The 24,889-nt window shown below is 39.1% G+C and overlaps 1 protein-coding gene across 1 annotated transcript in view; it reads left to right on the top strand.

Annotated features, from left to right (window-relative positions):
- The first annotated feature begins 3,444 nt into the window (after nt 1-3,444).
- plxnd1 (plexin D1) overlaps nt 3,445-24,889 on the top strand; it is a 93,256-nt gene continuing 71,811 nt past the window's right edge. The window contains exons 1-3 of the mRNA XM_083554337.1: nt 3,445-4,953; nt 10,998-11,174; nt 22,488-22,619. Of these exons, the coding sequence (XP_083410463.1) occupies nt 3,739-4,953; nt 10,998-11,174; nt 22,488-22,619 (1,524 nt within the window). The 5' untranslated portion in view covers nt 3,445-3,738. The remainder of the gene's footprint in view (nt 4,954-10,997; nt 11,175-22,487; nt 22,620-24,889) is intronic.

Below are 24,889 nucleotides of genomic sequence, written 5' to 3'. Positions count from 1 at the left end.
ATGGCTCGGTGTTTGTAATGAGTGCTTATCTGGTAGGAAACAGGTTGTGGGTGTTCTGGGAGTTCAAGCCCAGCTTTTGGAAAGCCAACTATAAGAAAGGAATCTGGTGAACACCCTTCTGCGTGGCCTTGGTCCTGCAAGGTTTCTTATTGAGAAACGTAATAAAATTAAAGCAGAGTCTCTCATATGTTTTTTGTAACCAGCGACCCATTGGAAATAAATTCCATGTGCCACCTTGGTATATATTTATGTAATCCAGCTACACTCAAGTTTGACTAGTTATATGTATATATTGATAGAATTTTTTATTTTTTTTAAACTTTAACTTTTAATTCTTAAACTTTACATGACTATGTAAGCATAGTCATGATAATTTACGATTTCCACCGTATTAACCAAAAAATGTAACTATTAATAAAAGGACTCTACACAGACTTCTTGGCTATGGCTGAAAAAATGATATCATTGTTGGCAAAAGAGCGATTCAAAATCTAAATGGACCGATACCAGTATCAGTTTTTTATCATCAAACTAAAACTAGAGCACAGACTGTCCCAGTAATGGACATCGAGAGACATTGAGCTCAGTAGAACAATGCTAAATAAAGTGTGTTAGAGCAAGAAAAAGACCAAAATGTGCTGTGGAGGATTGGGAAACACTTTGCAACAGCATTTATCTTGGGGTTACACAGCATTGTTTTCCAGCATGTGAGAGGTTTTTTGGATTGCAACACAAAGATGAAAATGATGCCTCTATTTATAGTAACATTCTTAAGGGAGCATGGTACACATTGTGGAGAAAGCGACCACTCAGTGTTTTTTTTTCTGAGCTTTCCAAACTCGTGGGCGAAGTCATGACATTTTGAAACATTAGTACACGATGGATTTTCACATACAGAGCCCTACGAAACATAACATGTATTTAAAGCGGGGTTCCCCCCCCAGATTCAGTGTCGAAGGTGTCGAAGAAAATTGGAGGTCAGGGGGCATTTCCCCATGCTACTCTTTCCGGCTCATTTGCAGAGGAAATCTTGCACAGGATTGTGGTTGCTCACTGTTTCTGTTTCAGTTCTCCCCTCTTTCCACAGACCACTGTTTTTTTTTTTTTGGTCTGTTTGTTTCTTGCTTGTTTTTCGAGTGGCCCTCACGCAAAATTGCATACTAATTGCGTACGCCAAATATGCATACATACTAAACAAGTCTGTGGTTCATGTAAACTCAATAATAGCATGCAACAAATAACCTCACCATACAATGGGGCCTCATCTAAATGGCAGAAGATATCGGCGTTCCTCAAACAACCTAATCAGTCGACTTTCTGAGATAACATTCACATGATAAGCAGCAAGCTTAGTGTAAACAGCCCCCAAATGACCACAGGCTTCTGTTATGATCTGCTTAATATAAATTATGATTACATTTAGGTGGTGGTAATTTTTTAAAACAAAATTTGAGTGGGAGTGAACAAAACTGAACTAGGAACTGTGACAACAAGTAAAAAGTGACAAAGAGAGAGAGAGAGAGAGAGAGAGAGAGAGAGAGAGAGAGAGAGAGAGAGAGAGAGAGAGAGAGAGAGATTGCTAAATACATTGACTGGTTTCCCCTTGTGTCTCTTGTGTACTAATGTTTCAAAATGTTAATTGGAGCTGCTACAAAAACTAAAAGTAGTTTAGACAATTATGCCAAATGATAAACGGAAACATATGTAGCCTCAACCAAAGTAAAAATCCATTTTATATCAAACAAATGATTAAATTATCTATTTTCACAATAATGGCTGTATGTTGAGTTATTTTTAAAGGACAGTAAATCTATACTGCTATACAAGCTGCACACTGACTACTCTAAAATATACATTTACTTCTCTAAAATATATACAAGTTTCATTTCTCTAGTATTGTCCCCTGAGAAGACCTAAAATGGTTGCTGAGATGTAAGGACACACACACACACACGCGCGCGTGCTTCCTTAAACCTCAGTATCACGAATCACGACACGTTTCCTGCCTCACGCCTGTCTGTTTTCCCAAACAAAGCGCGCGAGCTTATCACCTTAAATAACAGCGCGAGGTGGTGACGTACAGCTCACTTCCTGTTTAAAACATAACTAAATGCATCTGATTGTATGGTAGCAGTAATGGTGAGCTATTGTATAAAAGGCTCGAAAAAAGTTCTAAAGCCCTTCACCTCTTCTGAAAAAAAGTCTGAAAAAGGTCTGAAAAAGCAGCAGCACCTGCAGCTTCAGTTTCACCCCCACATTCCCTGGTGCAGGTGTACGTCTGGATGGCTATTAAAGTTATGCTAAGATTTGGTCGAAAATCAGTGTGTGTGTGTGTGTGTGTGTGTGTGTGTGTGTGTGTGTAAGAAATTAATGGCTATCATATGCGACCATAAATGCATGTCTAACCCCCCCCACCCCCCCCCACCCTCTTGAGGTACCATGTGTCCTGTTGAAATATTCATAAACATAAAGAACATACTGCATACATCTTTTCCCAAACACACACACAATTTACACACGTGTAAAACGTGATATATGAATAAGCACCGGAAAGGGATCCTGTGTTCAGCTTGTATCCATCTGGTGGTAGTTTAACGGTAGTTGGTGTGGCTCATGGGGGAGTCCAGTATGACCCACTGCGACTTATTACACCAAAATAAATTGTAAACGTCCTTGCTGTAAAAGGGAATCAATTACCTGCTTCTACTTTAAGTACTGTCCATATTATCAAAAAACAAAAAACTAAATAAAAACCCACTTGATTTATTATTTCAGTTGCTATTAAGATGCTTATTGTTGATAATATTATCTGTAATCTGTAATGACTGGCCATAATATCTCTCTCTCTCTCTCTCTCTCTCTCTCTCACACACACGCACGCACGCACGCACACACACACACACACACACACACACACACAGACACAGACACAGACATATTTCTTAATCTCAAATAATACCAATCATATTCTTGGTTTTCTTGGTTCCCAAACTTAAACGTTCAAATAGTTGACCGAAGTGTAAATAAATTCAAGGTAAATTGAACGTAGTTTCAATAACCCTGTATTTACTCATATACCAGGCAGATGTGTCCTGGAGTTGTTTTATCTTTCCAGATGAAAAAAAAAAAAAAAAAAACGCTTTGTGCGCGCTTGTGTGTTTGTGTGTGAACAGTGAACAGTTACTTCTTTGCTTAACAAGGAACATTTTAACAAATATTATATAAAAGGCGGTTTGGGAGTTTTGTTGTTTTCATTCTGCACAACTTTTGATTTCAGTGGTGAAACTCCTGATTAGAAAACTTTGTTCACGAGATATCTTGCAATTACATTTGCTGAATTCAGGAAATCTCTAGGTGAAATGTGTGTGAGATGAGCGGATCTGGGTGTGAAAAATATGTGTGTGTGTGTGTGTGTGTGTGTGTGTGTGTGTGTGTGTGTGTGTGTGTGTGTGTGTGTGTGTGTGTGTGTGTGTACTGGATTAGCTCGGCTGCGCTCGCCCCCATCTCTTTCTCTTCCTTTCTCGCGCACTCTCCCGGTGTGTGTGTGTGTGTGTGTGTGTGTGTGTAAAGGAAGCGCGACTCCTTATCGCGTCACTCCGTGTTCGGGCGCTCGGCAGGAAACGGCTTTTCCTCCCGGATAGTTGCAGCGAGAGAGCTTGAAGCGCCGTCTTTCTTTTTTTTCTCCTTACTCAATGCTCCTCTCCGTCCAGAAGCCGCAGAAGCCGGCCAGAAGGAAGAATGCCTCCAGCCCGGGAGAGCCTCTCGGTCGCGCCTCGCGCGCTCTTAGTCGCAGTTTTGCTGGCATGGCGCTGCGTCTGCGCGCTCCACGTCCAGCAGACGTTCGCGTCTTCGAGCGAGACCAATAACTTTGTGGTGGACGCGGTGTCACGCCGGGTCTACCTGGCCACCGTGAACGCGATCTATCAGCTCAATGGCACGCTGGCGACAGAGGTGTCGAATAGCACAGGACCGGTGCGGGATAACATGCTGTGCCACGCGCCGCAGCTTCCCCAGGCCCCGTGCGAACACGCCAAGTCCCTCACGGACAACTACAACAAGCTGCTGGCGCTGGACCGCGAGCAAGGCGTGCTGGTGACGTGCGGCTCGGTGTACCAGGGCTTCTGCGAGCTGCGGAAGATGGACAACGTGTCGCAGATCGCCGTGGAGTTCCCGAAGCCCAACGCCACCGTGTTCCCGAGCATGCTTAATATCGTGGCGAACCACCCCAAAGCAAGCACCGTGGGACTCGTGTTCCGAAGCCAGGGCGGCACCCCACGCCTGCTCGTGGCCGCCACTTACACGGGTTTGGGCACCGATTTCTTCCCGAACAACACCAGCAAAGAGGACCTGCGCTTCGAGAACACGCCCGAGATCGCGATCCGCTCGCTGAACACCAAGGACCTGACGCGCCTCTTCACGTACGATATCAATCCGTCGGAGGATAACGTGTTCAAAATCAAACAGGAGGTCAAGGGCAAGCACCGGCTGAGCTTCGTGCGCGTCTTCGCGCACAAGAGCTACTCGTACATCGCCATGAACAACAACGCCAACATGGGTTTAAAGGAGAGCCAGCCGAACAGCATCCTCGCGCGCATTTGCTTGGACACGGACACGCCGCGGCGACAAGCCTCCGAGGGCCGCAAACTCACCGAGTCCTACATCCAAATGGGGCTCCAGTGCGGAACCAGCGGCAACATCTACAACCAGCTCGTGTCGGTTTTCCCCGCAGACATCAATGTCCAGGGTCAGCGCGCCGCCGAGCCGTATCTTTTTGGGGTGTTCGCCAGGTGGAACGGGAAGTCCGCGCTGTGCGCGTTCCGGGTCGCAGAGATCGAGGAGACTATTCGGCAGGGACGCAGGAACTGTTCACATGGACCTAATGGAGACGTTCAGGTGCTGGACAGCGTCATTCAGGGCTCGGGGGCAGAATGCGAGGCCAAAGGCAACATCGTGGTAAGTGTGTATCAGTAAGGATCATCCCTTTCATTAATGCGCTGGAAGGATTTAAAGGTATAAATGAAGGTAAAAAGTTCAAAACTTGGCTTCAAAGCCTTAACACCAATATTGGCAATCGAAAATAAAGCATTAAACTAGATATCTTCTAGAAGGGTTTAAAGGAATGACGTTTTTTGTGCCGACATATGTTTTCGTTTAAACCACTGCGTCACCTAAATCTGAATTCACTAATACATGTTGATCTTGGCAACGAGGCATTGAGTGTTTTTACATCAAGCTGAATTGTTTCCAGTGTTAGGGAGTGGAGGAGGATCTTCCCACGTCCTGAAGTCGCTCAGTGCGCGCGCTGTTATTGCGCCAGAGCGCACGGGTTATGGGAACAGCTCCGGGGTCGGGACAAGACAAGATAAAACCTCATCCTCATCCAGACCGCGCTATAAACCTTTCAGTGTGCTTACACGACAAAACGCACAGGGTTTCCTGAACGCTCTTTTTTTACACCTGAAGCCTGAAAACTTTTGTGAACTTCTTTCCTGAAATCATATGACAGCTTACAGTTGTGTGAACAATAGTGCAGCTGTGTGGCTGATTCATATTCATTCATCTGTTTGAGCTAAAAGCTGATTCAATGCCCTTTCTGGTTTGATTCAGATTGTATTTGAAATGAAGGTTACTCTTCTTCTTTTTCTTCTTCTTCTTCTTCTTCTTCTTCTTCTTCTTCTTCTTCTTCTTCTTCTTCTTCTTCTTCTTCTTCTTCTTCATCATCTTCTTCTTTTACAAAATGAAGGACATGAAGTACATCATATCATTACAAAGGTCCACTAATAAACATTAAAAGATGAGTTGAAATCTCACCTACAGTTTTGAATGAAACAGAATGATATTAAACCTTATTGAATACTGTACTACCTAATGAAATATACAGTATGACTGCAAATAGCAGATATCAATAGGGATTATTAATAATAATAATAATAATAATAATAATAATAATAATAATACATCCGAAAAAATCTAACTCAATAATAACCATATAATTGCAACCAATAATAACTTAATAATAACCATAATAATCCTGATTAGGTTAAAAAAAAACAGTTAAGGACCCCTTTGGGAAACATGGCATTACGCAATCATGTGTAGCATTGAAATAACTCTAAGTGCTGATCTCCTGCGGTGTTTAATGAACTCCTATCAATGTTGAGTTGGGTCTAATTTTCATTAAAATGACTCTTCTTCCGGTACTGAACAAATGCTGGATTAAACTCAGATCTGGCTGGATTAACCATTACAGCGCTGGCTGTTAAAAAAACACTTGAGTGTAAGCATTTAAAACACCAATTCCTGGAATAAAATACTTTACAGTGAATTGTCAAAAGGTTCCTATCATCGAAACCAAGGGCACGAAGACGTCATTAAATCATATCACGACAATGTTCCACGATTGAAAACATATAACTGAGTGGATATCCCACCTAGAGTTTTAAATTAAGTCTTATTTAGGTTGGTAAATAGACACCCGCACGTGTGTGAGCATGTTTTTTTCAGTCCAACCTCTAACACATTTACCGTCACATGTTTTGTATAAAAATATATTAAGAGGTGACTTATTGAATCTAATGATATATACAGTATAACTATAACTAGCCTACATGCAAGATTCTATATAAGTCCATCTCACTCAAAAGTCTATTTAGTGTGAAACATGATAAATGTTGTTTTAATAGGACTTGTAAGTGTCTTTAATGTAAGAAATCTATTTAATCTTCCTTAAGTGTGTATTATTACATTTTTAATGGTATTAATGGCCATAACCATTAGTCATTGGTCAGAAAAGGATTAAATGAAACACATTTGATTTGTTTGGGGAAAAGTTAGAAACGATTCAATTCACTTCCATAATCTTCCAGAATTGTTTGTGCACCAAATTTGCCCAAAATATCTTCTGGGATGTCTTTAATGGTTAGTCATTATTTGATGATGCGCCACACCTGATGGAGCTCATCAAGGGCTTAATAACGAGCTCAGAAATGGAAGCAGGATTAATAAAGCAGAGAGAAATCTACAGCATTTGTTTCATTATTGAGAATTTCCTGATTAATGATTTGTTGTTAGGATCATTAAAAGTATAATGTATTTTACAATTTATAGCTTGGGTCATTTTTGGCATGTCCTGGAGTGTCAAGAATTCTGCGGTGGAATATCAATTGGCATTGAGACAATAGATAATAACATGATCCCATGGGCTCAGCATGAGAAACGTCTAGTCTAGTGGAGTATTTAAAATAAAATATTCATCTAATATAATGAAATAATCTCTGTAGTTGTTTGTGGTGTTGATGTGCTTCGTTTGGGGATGCTGGTGTGTCGACTGGAAACTTGCTGTGCTATGTTAATGAGTATTAATGTTTAATAAACACCTGTAGTGTTAAATTATCTGTTGGCAAACACATTGAGTGTTAAAAGAACTGATATATCATTGGAAAACCTATACAGTGACTTCTGGATGTGTTTCTTGGGTACAATATATCAGTTACAGCTCATTTGCATGTGTTTTGATACGAATAATACAAAATTGTAGACTATCACGTGATCATCCAACAAACGATTCAAAGACTTACAGCTTCACAAACACCAACACAACTTCCCAAAAAATAGTCCCTTTTGTTAAAAGTAAATATTACAGTGGTAAGGGATTCTCTTTGGTGGGATGAAGAGAAGCCAGTATGGCCTAGCTGGGAGTTTTGTGGTCTTTCCAAAATCCCCTCTGACAAATCCTAAGAAATTTGGTCATGTGTGGGGGAAAAAATCCGTCACAGATGCGTTTTTTTGTTTCATTAGACCAGTTTCAGTTCCTCTCTAGCAATCAAAGGTGCATTCAAATTTAAAAACAACTGATAAATAAATTAGCTCAGACACATCTAGGTCATGGTATTTCACTGATTTCAGGGACAAAGTTAATGGCTGTTGCCTTGCTTACAACTTCAGCTTCAACTTTTTTTCTCTTCAACCGCTAGTGCTCATGCTGTAAGAACTGGATCTACAGTGCATCCAGAAAGTTTAAACAGCGCTTCACTTTTTCCACATTTTGTTATGTTACAGCTTTATTTAAAAATGGATTTGATTTTTTTTTATTATTATTAATAATAAAAAAAAATTACATGAACATAAGTGTTCACAGCCTTTGCTCAATACTTTAACAAAGATGTTTCTTGGCACACCTATTTTTGGGAAGTTTCTCCCATTCTTCTTTGCAGAACCTCTCAAGTTCCTTAAGGTTGGATGGGAAGCGTCGGTATGTAGCCATTTTCTGATCTCTCCAGAGATTTTTAAGTCTGGGTTCTGGCTGGGCCACTCAAGGACATTTCCAGAGTCATCTCATAGCCACTATTTTGTTATCTTGGCTGTATGCTTAGAGCCGTTGTCCTTTTGGAAGATGAACCATCACCCCAGTCTGAGGTCCAGAGTGCTTCGGAGCAGGTTTTCATTAAGGATGTCTCTGTACATTGCTGCATTCACCTTTCCCTCTGTCTTGACTGGTATCCCGCTTCCTGCCACTGATGCACCATGCTTCACTATAGGGACTGTATTTGCCTGGTGATGAGCCATGCCTGGTTTCCTACAGACATGACGCTTGGCATTCAGGTCAAAGTTCAATCTTTGTTTGTCATGGTCTGAGAAACCTTCAGGTGCCTTTGTCAAAGTCCAGACAGGCTGTCATGTGCCTTTTACTGAGGAGTGTCTTCTATCTGGCCACTCTACCATACAGGCATGATTGGTGGAGCGCTTCAGAGATAGTTGTTATTCTGGAAGGTTCTCCTCCCTCCACAGAGAAAAGCTGGAGCGCTTTCAGATTGACCATCGGGTTCTTAGTCACCTTCCTGACCAAGACCATTCTCCCCCGGTCGCTGAGTTTGGCCGGGTGCCCCACTCTAGGAAGAATCCTTGTGGTTTCAAACTTCTTCAATTTACGGATGATGAAGGCCACTGTGCTTAGTGGACCTTCAGTGCAGCAGAAATGTTTCTGTACCCTTCCCCAGATGTGCCTTGATACAATCCTGTCTCAGCAGTCTACAGACAATTCCATGGGCTTCATGGCTTGGTTTGGTTTGTGCTCTGACATGCACTGTTAACTGTGGGACCTTCTATATACAGGTGTGTGCCTTTCCAAATCATGTCCAAGTTGTATAAACATCTTAAGGGTGATCAGTGGAAACAGGATGCACCTGCGTTTAATTTTAAGTGTCATGGCAAAGGCTGTGAATTCTGTGAACGTGATATAAAAAAAAACCCCACACATTTTAATTGCATTTCAAACAAACTACTTCCATGTTTTGCTCAGTAAATACTTTCTGGATGCACTGTATAGTGACAGAAATTTCATCCATATCATGCAAATGATATTTAAATAATCCTAGGAACATTAACCTTCACCTTACCTACTACTTAAAACCTTTTCTATTTTTTTTGCCTATGCAAAATCTTATATATTTATCGAATTCATATATATATATATATATATATATATATATATATATATATATATATATATATATATATATATATATATATATATATATATATATATATATTTATATAAAAACGCTGATTTTGTTCAGTGCTCAATGGTTGCTAATTGTTTTAAACAACAATTGAATTTCTGGCTGTGTGCTCCAATGCCTGACCAAAAGCCACCAATAGCAGCATAGTATTCACGGGTTGGCTACAAATACAGCTTGCAAAATGTGAACAAAACATGCTAATGGTGAGCGAATAATATCCCTATTATCACAGGTTGAGTTTGAAGCATGGCTCTGTGTATGCAAGCTTGACATAAGCAGACATAAGCAGAACTCAGTAATTCCCTTTAATCTCAGGACTATCGTTAGAAGATGTTTATTGTTTATCTGGCATGGAGCGCGCTTTACCAGATGTACAGACAAAGAAGTAGTATCTAGATAAGTAGATAAGTAGGATAGACGCTTGTTAGACAGCTATCTGTAAAGTTACTTAATACTGTTGGCAAACTTGACAGATTCAGTTTTCTGCCTTAACAGGCTGGAATTAACATGATGCTACTGGCAGATAATGTCTTTCATCCATGGTTAGTAACACTAACATTTTTGACTGAACTATTCCTTTGAAAACCGGTGAACAGATGGGCTCTGCGTGATACCATATTTTCTTACGTTATGCGCCAGAAACACATGGTGCTCTGTCATGTGTCTGGCAAGAACTTTTTCCGTTATTTAGGCTCACGCTTCGTTATCTAAACCATTAGAGTGGCATTTTTTCCTCGGGTTCCCCATGAAATGACACATGCTCTGTGACATTTCATTACTCACTTTACCAGACTGTGCTCACCTCAGGGAAGGCCGGTGTGGGACTCAATTGAGCCCCAAAGACCACATTCCCCTCCCAAAGACCCCCTGTACCACGTGCACACACACACACACACAAAAGAAAGAAGTATAAAAAAATTACCTGTTTCCCCATAAATAGGGAATAATAAGTAAACCCTGTGCTGGCAGTGTGTGAACAGATACAACTCATGAACAGTCATGCCATGGAACCAGCATCGGCTTTTATAATATACAGGCCAAGTGTGACCAAAAGAGTTTGATTTCCCTTTCTTTTCGCATGTAGCATATCCTTCAAATAGGGGAGCAACTTCTTTCTGAAGAAACTTGTGGGAAAACAAGTAAGCAATCTGCCGAACACATACCCCCCCCCCCACCTCTTCACTCAAGTCCATGTTTTATGCACTTACACACTACCAGCCATAAATTTCCACCACGCTCTCAGGCACTCTGCTCATGCAAGTCGAAATAAGTGCTCCTCTTTAGCTCAACACACTACTGTGTCACTTCATCCGTGATCCGAGGTTCGCCTAAATTATGTGCTAAATGGATAGTTGAAATGGAAGGGTCATTTTAGCTTTAAAACGGAACTAACAGTAGAGCAATCAACCTCACAGAATCAAATGAAACATGTTTACAGTAAACTGACGAGTGTTTATTTGCTCTCTCTCTCTCGCCTAGCTTCAACAGGAGCAGCTGAATTGCGGTGCGGCCCATCTGCAACATCCGCTGGCCCTGAGGAAGCCAATCAGAGCCGAGCCGTTGTACGAGGCGTCCGGGCTCAGTTCGGTTGCTGTGGATAACATTCACAACTACACAGTGGTCTTCCTGGGCACCATCAACGGCCGGCTACGCAAGGTACATTGACGGCATGAGGCCGGGATTTTAATTGTAAATAAAAAAATTTATTTAATAGCCACACAAATCACTTCATGCTATCCTGATAAAAGATCTTCCAGCGGCAGACAAATCTAGCTAATGTAAGCTCCAGTGTCTTGTGTTTTGGTTGCCTGGATCTAGCTAGTTACAAGCATTAATACAGATTAAAGTAAGGAAAGCACATCATTTACTGGGTACAATCTGGAGTTCGGTCTGACAGTTTATAATCTCTGGATTAGAGGATCCCAATGACGCCATTGTTGGCTGGGAGTCCAGAGAACAAATTAAATGGCATGTGGTTTCTAGCAAATCATACACATCTTTGAGTTCATGAATGTGGAAGAGGGTAGACAGCATGTGTATGCCACACTTCTGTGGATTTTAAAGATATGTCGTTGTTTAATGGGAGAGCAGGGTGTTGGGTTGGATTTGGATCGTGACCAAGAACTGGGAGGGAGAAAAAAGAGTTTTCATGAGGGCATTTAGAGCAGTTGCCAGGATTTTTTATTTTAAGCAGATTAAAGTGTTTGATAGCTGCTGAGGAGTTACATTTTTGCGCGCGTGTGTGTGTGTGTGTGTGTGTGTGTGTGTTATTTAGTTTTAGAAAGCACCTCAACCGAGGTGGTATGTATGTATGGCCATTTAGGATTTCTGAACATCTGTGAAAGCTTTGTTTTGTATCTAATGCTATCTGAGCTTCTTTAAGAGTCAGCCATTGCTTATCAGATTTGAAGGGTTCTCACTATATCTCTTTGACCCCCATCTCCTCCTGTCTTATTCACTGTCTCTCTAAATCTGTTTTTCTTTCTCTGTCTCTCACACACATACACGCAAGCATACATATACACACATACACACGGACACCTTTTTGTCCCCATCTCAGGTATTTGCCAGCAGAACACTATGGTCTTGAAAGCATCTGCAGGCACCCTGCTTTCAGAGAAGGGAGAAAAATATTCCTTAATTAGGCGAAATTCCAGCACCGTGTCTCATTCCCATTCGGAGTCACCTCTCAGTGTGAGCTTCAAAGTCAGGGAAGAAATGCAGCCGGTTGCTCCACGGCATTGGAAAAATTCTATTAAACTGTGTAAGAGGCTATTGTTTCACACAGGGGCTTGTATATGTGCCTTACGAGACAGGACCTGTTCGGCTGCAGGGCATCTAGCTTAGGTTCCCCCCCCAAAATAATACCCCGGCTTTTTGCTTCAATGCCAGGATATTCGCTGGCAATAATTGGGTACATGGATTCTGTTCTAAATCTCCAGTTAAAGTGTGTGTCTCTCCAAAAAAGGGAAGAAGTGTAGATAATAGTAAATAAGACATGACCAGGATGCACATCTGATGTATGGTAAATTTGTGAATAAACGAATGTGTGTGTGTTTGTGCGTTTGTGTAGGCCTTGTGGCTAGTTCTGCAGCTGCGCTAATGGTTTTAGTGACGTTTGTAATGTGATTTGGGAGGGTGACTTGGAGATGTGTTAGTGCAGTCAGATTGAGTTACAGCTCAACCTCTGCTTACATGCCAGTCTGAAAGAAATGTTAATACAATAACATACACACGCACGCACACACAAACACAAACAAACACAAATAAATCATCCCTTTTCTTTTTCTATCTCGCTCCCGTCTCCTAATTAGTAAAGCTCTCATATATATATATATATATATATATATATATATATATATATATATATATATATATATATATATATATATATATATATACAGTGAGGAAAATAAGTATTTGAACACCCTGCTATTTTGCAAGTTCTCCCACTTAGAAATCATGGAGGGGTCTGAAATTGTCATCGTAGGTGCATGTCCACTGTGAGAGACATAATCTAAAAAAAAAAAATTCAGAAATCACAATATATGATTTTTAAACTATTTATTTGTATGATACAGCTGCAAATAAGTATTTGAACACCTGTCTATCAGCTAGAATTCTGACCCTCAAAGACCTGTTAGTCCGCCTTTAAAATGTCCACCTCCACTACATTTATTATCCTAAATTAGATGCACCTGTTTGAGGTCGTTAGCTGCATAAAGACACCTGTCCACCCCATACAATCAGTAAGAATCCAACTACTAACATGGCCAAGACCAAAGAGCTGTCCAAAGACACTAGAGACAAAATTGTACACCTCCACAAGGCTGGAAAAGGCTACGGGGAAATTGCCAAGCAGCTTGGTGAAAAAAGGTCCACTGTTGAAGCAATCATTAGAAAATGGAAGAAGCTAAACATGACTGTCAATCTTCCTCGGACTGGGGCTCCGTGCAAGATCTCACCTCGTGGGGTCTCAATGACCCTAAGGAAGGTGAGAAATCAGCCCAGAACTACACGAGAGGAGCTGGTCAATGACCTGAAAAGAGCTGGGACCACCGTTTTCAAGGTTACTGTTGGTAATACACTAAGGCGTCATGGTTTGAAATCATGCATGGCACGAAAGGTTCCCCTGCTTAAACCAGCACATGTCCAGGCACGTCTTAAGTTTGCCAATGACCATTTGGATGATCCAGGGGAGTCATAGGAGAAAGTCATGTCGTCAGATGAGACCAAAATAGAACTTTTGGGTCATAATTCCACTAAACGTGTTTGGAGGAAGAAGAATGATGAGTACCATCCCAAGAACACCATCCCCACTGTGAAGCATGGGGGTGGTAGCATCATGCTTTAGGGGTGTTTTTCTGCACATGGGACAGGGCGACTGCACTGTATTACGGAGAGGATGACCGGGGCCATGTATTGCGAGATTTTGGGGAACAACCTCCTTCCCTCAGTTAGATCATTGAAGATGGGTCGAAGCTGGGTCTTCCAACATGACAATGACCTGAAGCACACAGCCAGGATAACCAAGGAGTGGCTCTGTAAGAAGCATATCAAGGTTCTGGCGTGGCCTAGCCAGTCTCCAGACCTAAACCCAATAGAGAATCTTTGGGGGGAGCTCAAACTCCATGTTTCTCAGCGACAGGCCCGAAACCTGACTGATCTAGAGAAGATCTGTGTGGAGGAGTGGGACAAAATCCCTCCTGCAGTGTGTGCAAACCTGGTGAAAAACTACAGGAAACGTTTGACCTCTGTAATTGCAAACAAAGGCTACTGTACCAAATATTAACATTGACTTTCTCAGGTGTTCAAATACTTATTTGCAGCTGTATCATACAAATAAATAGTTAAAAAAAAACATATATTGTGATTTCTGGATTTTTTTTTTTAGATTATGTCTCTCACAGTGGACATGCACCTACGATGACAATTTCAGACCCCTCCATGATTTCTAAGTGGGAGAACTTGCAAAATAGCAGGGTGTTCAAATACTTATTTTCCTCACTGTATATATGTGTGTGTGTGTGTGTGTGTGTGTGTGTGTGTGTGTGTGTGTGTGTGTGTTTGTGTGTTTGTGTGGCAGGTTATAGACTTCAAACTTTTTGTAAGCTTTTAGATTTTTACAAGCTTTAGGAACACATGCGTGCACAGTTTCTATAATACTCACTCATTCTCTTTCTCCTTTAAACTAGACTACAAATGCAACCCATCTGTCCATTTATTCTTATCCATTCCTTATGGTTAAAAAGAGCTCATACTTCATCTTTCATCCATATATTCATCCATCCATCCATCATCCATCCACCTTTTAATCCATAGATTCAATCTCTAATGCCAACAGTTACCACACCTGTCCTTTATACATTCATCTTCCCTTTTAGCTCTGCATTCTCTCTCTTACTTTTGGATATTCCGTCCATCCACATAACCTTCTGTCTCATAATAGCAACCCTAGCAATAGCAATACCAGTCATCTGTGTATTTTAGTTGGGACATGTACGAAACACAACATACTACATTTTTATGTGCATCAGTGTTTTTCCAGTCTGCCTTTACCTTTGTCCTGTTTCTGTGTTTGTCTGTTTTCCACTTCCCTCTGTCTCTATGCAAGGACCATCGAAACCAAAATAGACCCTTTGATTTGAATCTCTCTTTTCCTCTTTCTCTCCCTCACACACACACACACACACACACACACACACACACACACACACACACACACACACACACACACACACACACACACGCACACACACACATGCATCCAGCCTGTTGCAGCTGAGTGACTATGAAAGAAAGAGATCTTTTGATGTGTTGGAAGCTAGACACCCTGACCCTGTAGCAGAGCAGGTGTTCGAACGTGTGTAAGTGTGTGTGTGTGTGTGTGTGTGTTTTTATTATTTGTGTGTTTTGAGACTTTGTCATGATTCATTGTGGTTTCTGTGCTACTGCCTTTGGACAGGCATGTTTTTGTGTGGTCTTGTCCCTTTAAAAGACTAAATTTACATTGACATTTACATTTACGTTCACATTTACATCTATTCGTTTGGGTTACATTTTCATTCAAAGTGACTTACAGTTGGGACAAGTCTAAACTGAGTTCTTCCAAGGTTTTGTTTTTTTTATCCTTACACTAATGTTAAAATAGTTTTTAATACAGAATGGATGAGAACACATATTTTTAAGGGTTCAAACTTTTAAAAAATGAGTTTATGAACTTCAAAAATCTCAGTCGGCAATCTTATTTTTTTCTACATGTTTTTTCTCTTGGTCATATTCTGCTCTTAAATGAGAAACATGCGTGAAATTAATTAGCAAATACACAAAATACGCCTACTAGCATCAAAGATAAGAGCATGGCGACATTAGGGGCAATCTAATGATGTACTTAAAATTAATTAATTTTTGAATGAACAATTTACTTGTAGTCTATAATGAAGGTAACAGAGTTTTTACTCTCAAAGTGACCTCACCAAAGAATATCATTGGAAATATAGAAAAATAAAAAAAAAAGGACACACTTTGCCTCTTTGACTGATTATTCAATGGAATTTGGAGTGGGTAAATGTTTTGGGAAATCTAAAATAACCTATAATGGATGATTCATGGGAAAATGACTTTTACACAGTGGATTTAGAAGTTAATGCAAAAAAAAAAATGCTATTTGGGAGTCTTTTAATGATGATGTTACTTTGATACAGAGAGATCACATATTAGTATCAAATGACATTGCATGCGTTTACTTCATTAGAAATACACTGTATGGACACATGACCATTAGATTTGTATGAGCTTTTTTAACATCCAGTTGCACATTCATTCCCTGTGTGCTGTTATAATAGCCTCCACTCCTCTGGGAAGATGTTCCACTAGATTTGGGAGTGTGCTTGTAGAGATTTGTGCTGATTCAGCTACAAATGATTTAGTTAATCAGGTGTACAGTAAGGGTGAGGTCGGAGCTCTATAGCAGGCCACTCAAGATCTTTCACTTTAACTCATTTAAACCATATCTTTATGATGCTGGCTTTTTGCACAGGGGTATTGTCATGCTGGAATAAGTTTGGGTCTCCTAGTTTAAGTGAAGGGCAAATTTAATCCTCCTGCTTCTAAATAAATTTTTGGGCCTCCAAGTTTGTGGTAAAAGTTTGGGGAAGAACTGGCTGGAGAAGTCATCTTAAGTTCATATGGTCTACCTATACACTTGCTCAATCATGCAGTTCGTCAGTCATTCAATCATGTAGCAGCAGTATAGTGCATAAACCTATAGAGACCATATTAGTCAAGAGCATAGGTGGTGTTCACATGAAATTGAACTAATGCAACAAATGGTGCCACAAAGTGTGGTTTGAGTATGTCAAAAAGTGCTGATCTGTGGGGTTTTCCATATTTATGCAAAAAAAAAACATCCAGTGAGCAGCCATTTGAAAGTAGTCATCATTTGAAAGCATCATCAGTGAGGGCAAGGGGAAATCACCAGAGTGGTTAGAGCTAAAAGGAAGGTTGTAAGTAAGCTCAAATAAAAACATTTTATATCAGTGGTAAACTAAAAAACATCTCAGCAACGCTTCAAGGGGGATAAGATGGGCTACAGCGGCAGAAGCCTGTTAATGGAGTTTGTTACTGTCAGCCAAAACAGAAATCAGAGTCTACAGCAGAGGTGGCAAAAGTACATTCATCCTTCACTTAAGTAGAAGTAGATATACTCATGTTTTAAAAGACTGTGGTAAAAGTTTAATTACTGACTACAGTTTTTTTTCTGAAGTTAAAGAAGTTTGGGCTCTGACTTGTACTTAAAGAACAAGTGGCCATTACTACTACCTGTTTTAGTGTTACATTGGTACTGTAACTGAACCCCACATCATATTAATATAATAAATACAAAACAAATTTCAAATTTTGTTACCTAATAAATGTATCCATGCAGAACATCCACCATATAGAACACATGCAGAGCAAAGTAGATGATGATCAGGTGATCAAGAATGTCTCTGTTCTCACTCATGTTTACATTCCCTCTGTCTCATCCTCTTTTGCCATCGTTCTGGTTGCCTTTTGCCTTGCTCATTGTGAGCTTTGTAAACTAGCCTACATCTGCGGTGCATGATAGCCAGGAAATGATACACCAACTGTAGATTGAAAAAGACACGCAATGACAGGAAATGGTTAATGGATTGAAAACTGTGCAAGAAGAAATAATATTGAATGTAGAGATATAGAATATAGAAAGTACAGATTTTTGTGTCGAAATGTACAAAGTACAAAGTACAGGTATTTGTGTAAAAAATGCAATCCGTGAAAGTAAAAAGTTGTTCGAAAAATAAATAGTGAAGTAAAGTAGTGATACCAGAAAAATCCACTTAAATACAGTAACAAAGTACCGTAATTTCCGGACTATAAAGCGCACCCATATATAAGCCGCACCCACTGAATTTGTGTCTACACTAATGTGCTTTACACAGGCTTTAACGAAAGACACGTTACACGCAGTGTAACGGGTGAAATATGTTGCGCTTCCTTTAGGAGCATAGCTTGTGCTTATATGATTTCTGTTGCAACTGGAGTTAGCGAGCTCTCCCTTAACCCAGACTCAACGTGCTACAACGGCTTGTATCTAAACCTACCAAGTAAGTCATTGTTCACTGTTCGGAAATTTCATTGGTCTAATGTTATGTCGCTCAGTTTTTTGGCTTGAAGTTTGTGAAACCGAGAAAAACCCAGAAAAAATTCATAAATTAGCCGCTTCGTTGTTTAAGCCACTGGGCTTAGGAAAAAAGTGTAGGAAAAAAGTAGCGGCTTATAGTCCGAAAAATACGGTATTTGTAACAAAGTATTTGTAACAAAGTATTTGTACTTTGTTACTTCCCACCTCGGGTCTACAGCATACATAACGTATTTCTTTGAAGCACATTAACAGGACACAGATAAGATCACATTGGACTGCAGTCCATAATAATTTGATCATACTGTGAAAGCATGTGAATGGTTTCTAAATGAGCAGGAGCGCATAATTGTAAAGTAAAGAGCAGTTGTGGTTGCGTGGTTAGGATTCTGTATAAGTGGCTGGAAAGTACTGTGGTCTTCCAAAGAGATGTTTCAATTCATTTGTTCTTCTTTTGTGTTTCATTTTGGCCAAGTGCATCAGCATGATTAAATGTGCATTTCTTGTCAGAAGAAAGAAACACTAATTCTTTTCAAGTTTTTAATTTAAGCTTTAATAAAGCATGATTTGGTGAAAGGAGACAACCAGACCTCCACCTTGAGTTTCTCAACAATTCTAAGACAAAGAAACAGCCCATAACTGTAGGATGCCTTATGTTTTTCAGCACAATCGTTTCCTTGAGCAGTTTTCACACTGTGCTTTATACTCTGTGGTTGCGTTTTCACTCTGGTTTTCTTTCCCCATGCAGCTTTTTGTGTGGTATAATGGTAAAGTGGTAAAGGATTGTAAACCACATGTCATAGGCTCAGTCTTAGTCATTTGTGTCATTCCAAGTGTTTTCTAAGAGGAAATTGTAATCTGGCTATGTGGAAAGCAGCTACCCTTACAATGATAGGTTTTAACATTGCTTCTATACACAAATCATCATTTTTTTCCATTAAATATTACTCATGTTAGAGTACGGTATTGTTTTTTCATTCACCCACTGTCCCTGTGTCTTGTTGTTGATATTTAGCTAAAAAAAAACAACACCCATATGAAGTCGTAACATTAAGAACATATTTCCAAAGAGCTTCACATTTAGTTTATAACTTCCAAACATGGAGTAAAATGCAGGCTCTTAGAACCTACATGGTGCTAAACAGAATAGCACCAAATACTTAAAAAAATTTTTTTGTTATAATGAATACATCTTATATTAAATCAGATTACTGCATACATTATACAATGATAAGGAACTGATTTATATATATATATATATATATATATATATATATATATATATATATATATATATATATATATATATATATATATATATATATATATATTTTTTTTTTTTTTTTTTCATGATATGGAAAAAAATTTTGGTGGACACCTGATTGTAAGATTTGTATGTGCTTTTTGAACATAAAGTTTATTTTTTAAACAGAAATTGAAAGGCAAGTCCAATTTCCAAGAAATGTTTGCATTTTCCTAATACAGTGCAACATGCACGTTGCTCTATTTCCTTAACAACTTAATCTGATCCAGAGTAAAGACACACATCTTACACACAGCATGATCTATTCTGTTTAAGCACTATATCTCACTCCATGCTCCTTTGAAAAGGCAGAACTAATCTCTGTCAGCATGATGAAAATCTCAATCTAGCGCTCAAGCATGTTCTTCACATGAGTGCAGTCCTGGACTTGATGTCCAGCCTTTATTTAAGATTTGTAGTGTAGATTAGACTGCTTTAGTGAGATGGTGCAGTGCAAGCAATATAAGTCTGATTGCATGTTGAGCTTTGAGTTAGGAAGCATCTTGGTTTCTCCTTTAGCCTACTGGCCTTTTTTTTTTATCATACTTTCTTTTCAAATATGGCTGTTTGTTTGAAACAGTATGCAATCTGTACTAATAATCAGCCTTGGGTGAGGGACGAGGATGGGCGGGGTTAGGTGCTTGGGATTGTGGGAGAAATCTGTATAGTAAATAATCAACAATGTGTGATGTGTCATGATGAGTTATTGTGCCCACCCAAAAGTTCTAGTGATATGTTTTATTCCTCTTATATACAGAAAATGTTTGCATATCAATGAATATATATATATATATATATATATATATATATATATATATATATATATATATATATATATATATATATTTTTTTTATTATTATTATTATTATTATTTTTTTTTTTTTTTAAATAACAGAGATTTATTAAATAATATTTTTTTAAATCCATGTATGAATTGTCAGTATAGAAATCAGTGCTCAAATTGAGAGGTGCTGGGGGATCTGGGACCCACCTTAAGGCATTAGGTTCATTATTTCTATTAGTGTTCAAATTGCGTCGTCTTATGGGGGGTCCCCAGTTGTTGTGTAATTCATATATTTTTTACTAAAATAATCTTGGGGACCCCCCTAAGTCTATTTTTTACTTGTCATGGGGGGGTCCCCAAGAATTACACAACAACTGGGGACCCCCCATAAGACTTGACGCAATTTGAACACTGATAGAAATAATTATGCCACTTGATGTAAAGTTGCTAGTGATGGAGAAAATCGATTTTTTGACCAATCAGAGTAAATTATTCAAAAGCACTGTGGTGTAAAAGTCTGTTTAATAATCTTGAAAATGATTTATGTCCTCAATATGTTCTTTCACACTCACAGATTGGTGGTTGTGGGGGGTATTGGTTCTACGAATGATAGAAATAGAACAAAAAATATATAATTCCACTCAACTACTATGAAGTTAGTTCTGTAGTTTCACAGACGCTGGACTCATTTCACATTCACAGCAATTTGCATTTGAGTAGGTAATCAACAGTTAGCTTCAGATCACTTCAGTCCCAGAACAACAATTAACACCTTTACTCTACTGAACCATTTTACATGTTAGTGCCGTTTGGATTGTCGGGCCTTAATAGCCACCTTTTCCAAATGTGCCAAAGCTCTCTGTATATTCTACTAATAGCCATTTCATGAGACTGCAGCGATTATCATGATGACTGTCTAAAAAGCTGTTGAGCCTGCAGGACACTATTCATATGTCTTCATGGCAAACTCTTAATACTTCCCTATTAAAATACTATGATTGATTTCTTAATGATGTACCCAATGAGCATGCAAGCTAAGTGTAACTATTTATTATGATGACATTTGGAGTACAGTGCTGCTGGTAATGACCTGATTATAACTTGCAATTGAAAAGCACCTAAAAAATCGTAGAACGTTTTTTCCCTCCAAATGTAGCCTGTGAGCCAAGCCATGTTCGGTTCATAAACAATGAGTCTTGTTTGAAAACATAAAAGGAAGTTACAGCTACCGCTTTAGTGTGGAACAGATCAGATGAACAGATTAATAAAATTGCATTGTAAAATGAAGTACATATAAATCGGGCTCTACATGTTCTACCTGAGTCTGCCTAAACCACAGGTAGAGGACGAATACAATTCTAATTTCCATCTACCTACTATTATGTTCTTTGTTTAATTATTATAGACAGTTGTATGCTCAGCGCTTAACATCCTGTAAACAGGCAGTGGAAAGAATTGACACATTTGAGATGTTTCTGCATGTACAAATCTACCAGATTCTATAATTAGTACAGACGTCTGAAAAGCTTCGCTCAAAAGTAAGTTGTAGACACTATATAAGACACTATATTGGGACACCTGGCCCCAGCCATATATTGTTCTTTGCCAAACTGTTACCTCAAAGTTGTAGGTCACACAATTGTATAGGATGTCGCTGGATGCAGTAGCATTCAAAATTACCTTCACTTGTTCTAGGAGGCAAATGAGTTCCATAAAGATATGGTTTACAAGGGTTGGAATAAATGATCTTGAGCGGCCTGCTCTCCAAACTTATTGAACATCTTTAAGACTAATGTGAATGCTGACTGCATCAGTATCTGACTTTACTAACGTGACTGAACGATCAAATCTCTACATCTTATCAGAAGAGTGGAGATTATTGTAACACCAAATAAGGACTAAATGTGGAATTGGGGGTTCAAGGAATCTTATGATCAAATGTAAACTTTTGTCAATACTGTATATGTGGAAATAGACAAGATGCAGCATAAAGGTATATATGCAAAGTGTACTTCAGGTCAGGACTTCTTCATTTATATTAAAAGCAGAGACACTTAATTACATCATATTTCATTCAGAGATGAATATTTACCCAAGACTCAATGACAGAATGATTATTAGCATTTAATTGTTCCTGAACAATCGATTTTATTGGCAATGAGCGTGCATTCAATTATGAAGGTGTTAATTTTTCCCACGATTTTGTCTCTTCTAAACAGCTGTCCCTACTGCGCAACCTTTCCGTGGCCAATCAGTGGTCACTGCGGCTTCCTGCTGGAGAAGCGGTGCATCACGTTATGACCTTTGACCCAAATGACAGGAACTACTTGTACCTCATGACGAGTCACCATGTAAGTATCAACATTTTTCATCAGCTGTTTGTTACATAATACGCAACAAAAAACGGTGAAAGGTGTTCTTCCTAAAGCCTCTCTTGTTATAAGACATTATATACTGTATTATACCGAATTCTTACATCCTGAAAATACACGAAAGAAAGTACTTATCAACTGTTAATGACTGTATATAGGTATTTGTTTTATAAATTTCAATCCTATCCTATCCCAAATATCTATTTTTCCAACACATCAGCATCCTAGACAGAAAACAGCAAGAAAACAGAGATTAAGAGTTGACAGAAAGAAAGACAGAAAGAGAGAAAAGGTGTGATGAGTGTGGTGGAGAAGTTCATATGCATTTTTATTACCTAATCTCATTAATGCTCGATATTACATTCTCCGTTCTGATAGAAGATGGAAGTCTATGAGACATGCGCAGCTTTTATTTTAACCACAGCATTAGTTCTGCCAGGTCTGCCTAGTTTCAGAGGAAGAGAAGGAGACAGGTGTGAAGAAAACAAGTACGAAAATCAGTGCAGGTTTCATGAAAGTGTCTGGAAATGTCTGACTAATATCCATAGCTTTACTTCTACTGAAACTCGCTCTGTTTCTTTCCTGTCTTTATGAAATGTTAGTATGTGCTCTGTCTAAGAAGAGAAACTGTAGAGACTATGTGTGTGTCTGGTCTCTCTCAGAGCTCGTAAAATATAATAAAGCCTTGTTCCTGGAAAAAAGGTGTTTCAGCCTCTTATTGAATTTCTACCAAAGAGAGAAAGAGACCAAAAGACAGAGAAAGAGGTGTGACAGAGAGACAGAAAGAGATAAAGTGACAGGCAGAGAGAGGAAGAGAGAGAGAGAGAGAGAGAGAGAGAGAGAGAGAGAGAGAGAGAGAGAGAGACATGAAAGAGAGACAGACAGACAGTAGAAAGTACATAAAAAAGAGATACAAGCAGAGAGACAGAGACATAGTGAGTCAGAGACAGGGAGACAGAGAGACAGAGAGAACAATTGAGAGACAGATTGAGAGAGGGATAGAGAAAGACTCAAAGAGATAGAGAGACACACCGAGTGAAAGGGACACGTACAGATATACAAACAGAGACATAGTAAGCAAGAGAGAGAGTCAGACAGACAGACAGACAGACAGACAGACAGACAGACAGACAGACAGACAGACAGACAGACAGACAGAAAGTGTGTGCATGTGTGTGTGTGTGAAAGAAAGAAAGAAAGACAGAAACGAACATACACATCACCCAGTGAAGATATCAGATTATGTTTATCAATAGCCTCTGCTGATTGAATTATTCTCATCAATTATATCTGGAAATATGATTACTGTATCAATTACATGACTATGCTTAGATTTGGAAAAGACAAATCACGTCGTAACTTTATTTCCTTTCCTCGAGGTATTACTTATGAGCCACCGAAGAATCACTTATCCAGTTGGCCGTGTATTTGTATTTGTCTTTCTTTTCTCTAACACATCTCTTTTTATAGCCGCTTTGTGTGATGTGGAACGTAAAAGGAGAGGTTGCTAGGCATGTCATATCTGAGCACGGAGTTTATTGTGAGGTGTGAAATTGAATGTGAACGCGTAGTCGCGTGAAAGATCAATGTGTGAGCCCGAGGCACATGAGAACTGCAACCATTCAAAACTGAGATATGACCTGACAAGCTGCCTGAGCATATGCTGTGTGTGTAGGGTGTGTGTGTGTCTGTGTATTAAAGGGCATTTGCTCTATGCCCTTTGGCTAACAGTATAATTTGTGTTTATTTATCAATACACTGCCAGTCACAGATTTATGAACACCTGGGCCTTCTTATATTTTATTATTATATCTAATAGCACTGACAAGAAAAATAGATGCCACTATCAATCCTTAACAGTTTACCAGTTATAATTTTTTGTACTGGACATTATTTGTTGTTAAGAAGCATTTTATGCAAATGTGTATTTTCTACAAAAATAAATACAGTATGGGTACATTTGCATGCTTAATACCACCAGGAATCTAGTTTTCGGATGATATTGAAGTATAAACAAGACCGATTTTCAAGGGAAGGCTTAGTGAAAAACTGTTTAATCAACAGAATGTCACCTGCTGTCATCAACAATGTTTATTTTTGTGAGCATAGAGTCATTATAATACCTATACATAATATATAGGTATTTTATTTATATAATAATTATATAATACATATAATAAATAATGATTAAGAAGAAGAAGAACAACAAATTAGGGAAATTTGACATTTTTCCAAATGAAAAATATTTT

Source organism: Silurus aristotelis (genome assembly GCF_946808225.1).
Source record: "Silurus aristotelis genome assembly, chromosome: 11".
In the NCBI taxonomy this organism is placed as follows: domain Eukaryota; kingdom Metazoa; phylum Chordata; class Actinopteri; order Siluriformes; family Siluridae; genus Silurus; species Silurus aristotelis.
Note: the sequence above shows the minus strand (reverse complement) of the source record. Positions and strands in the feature narration are given on the sequence as shown.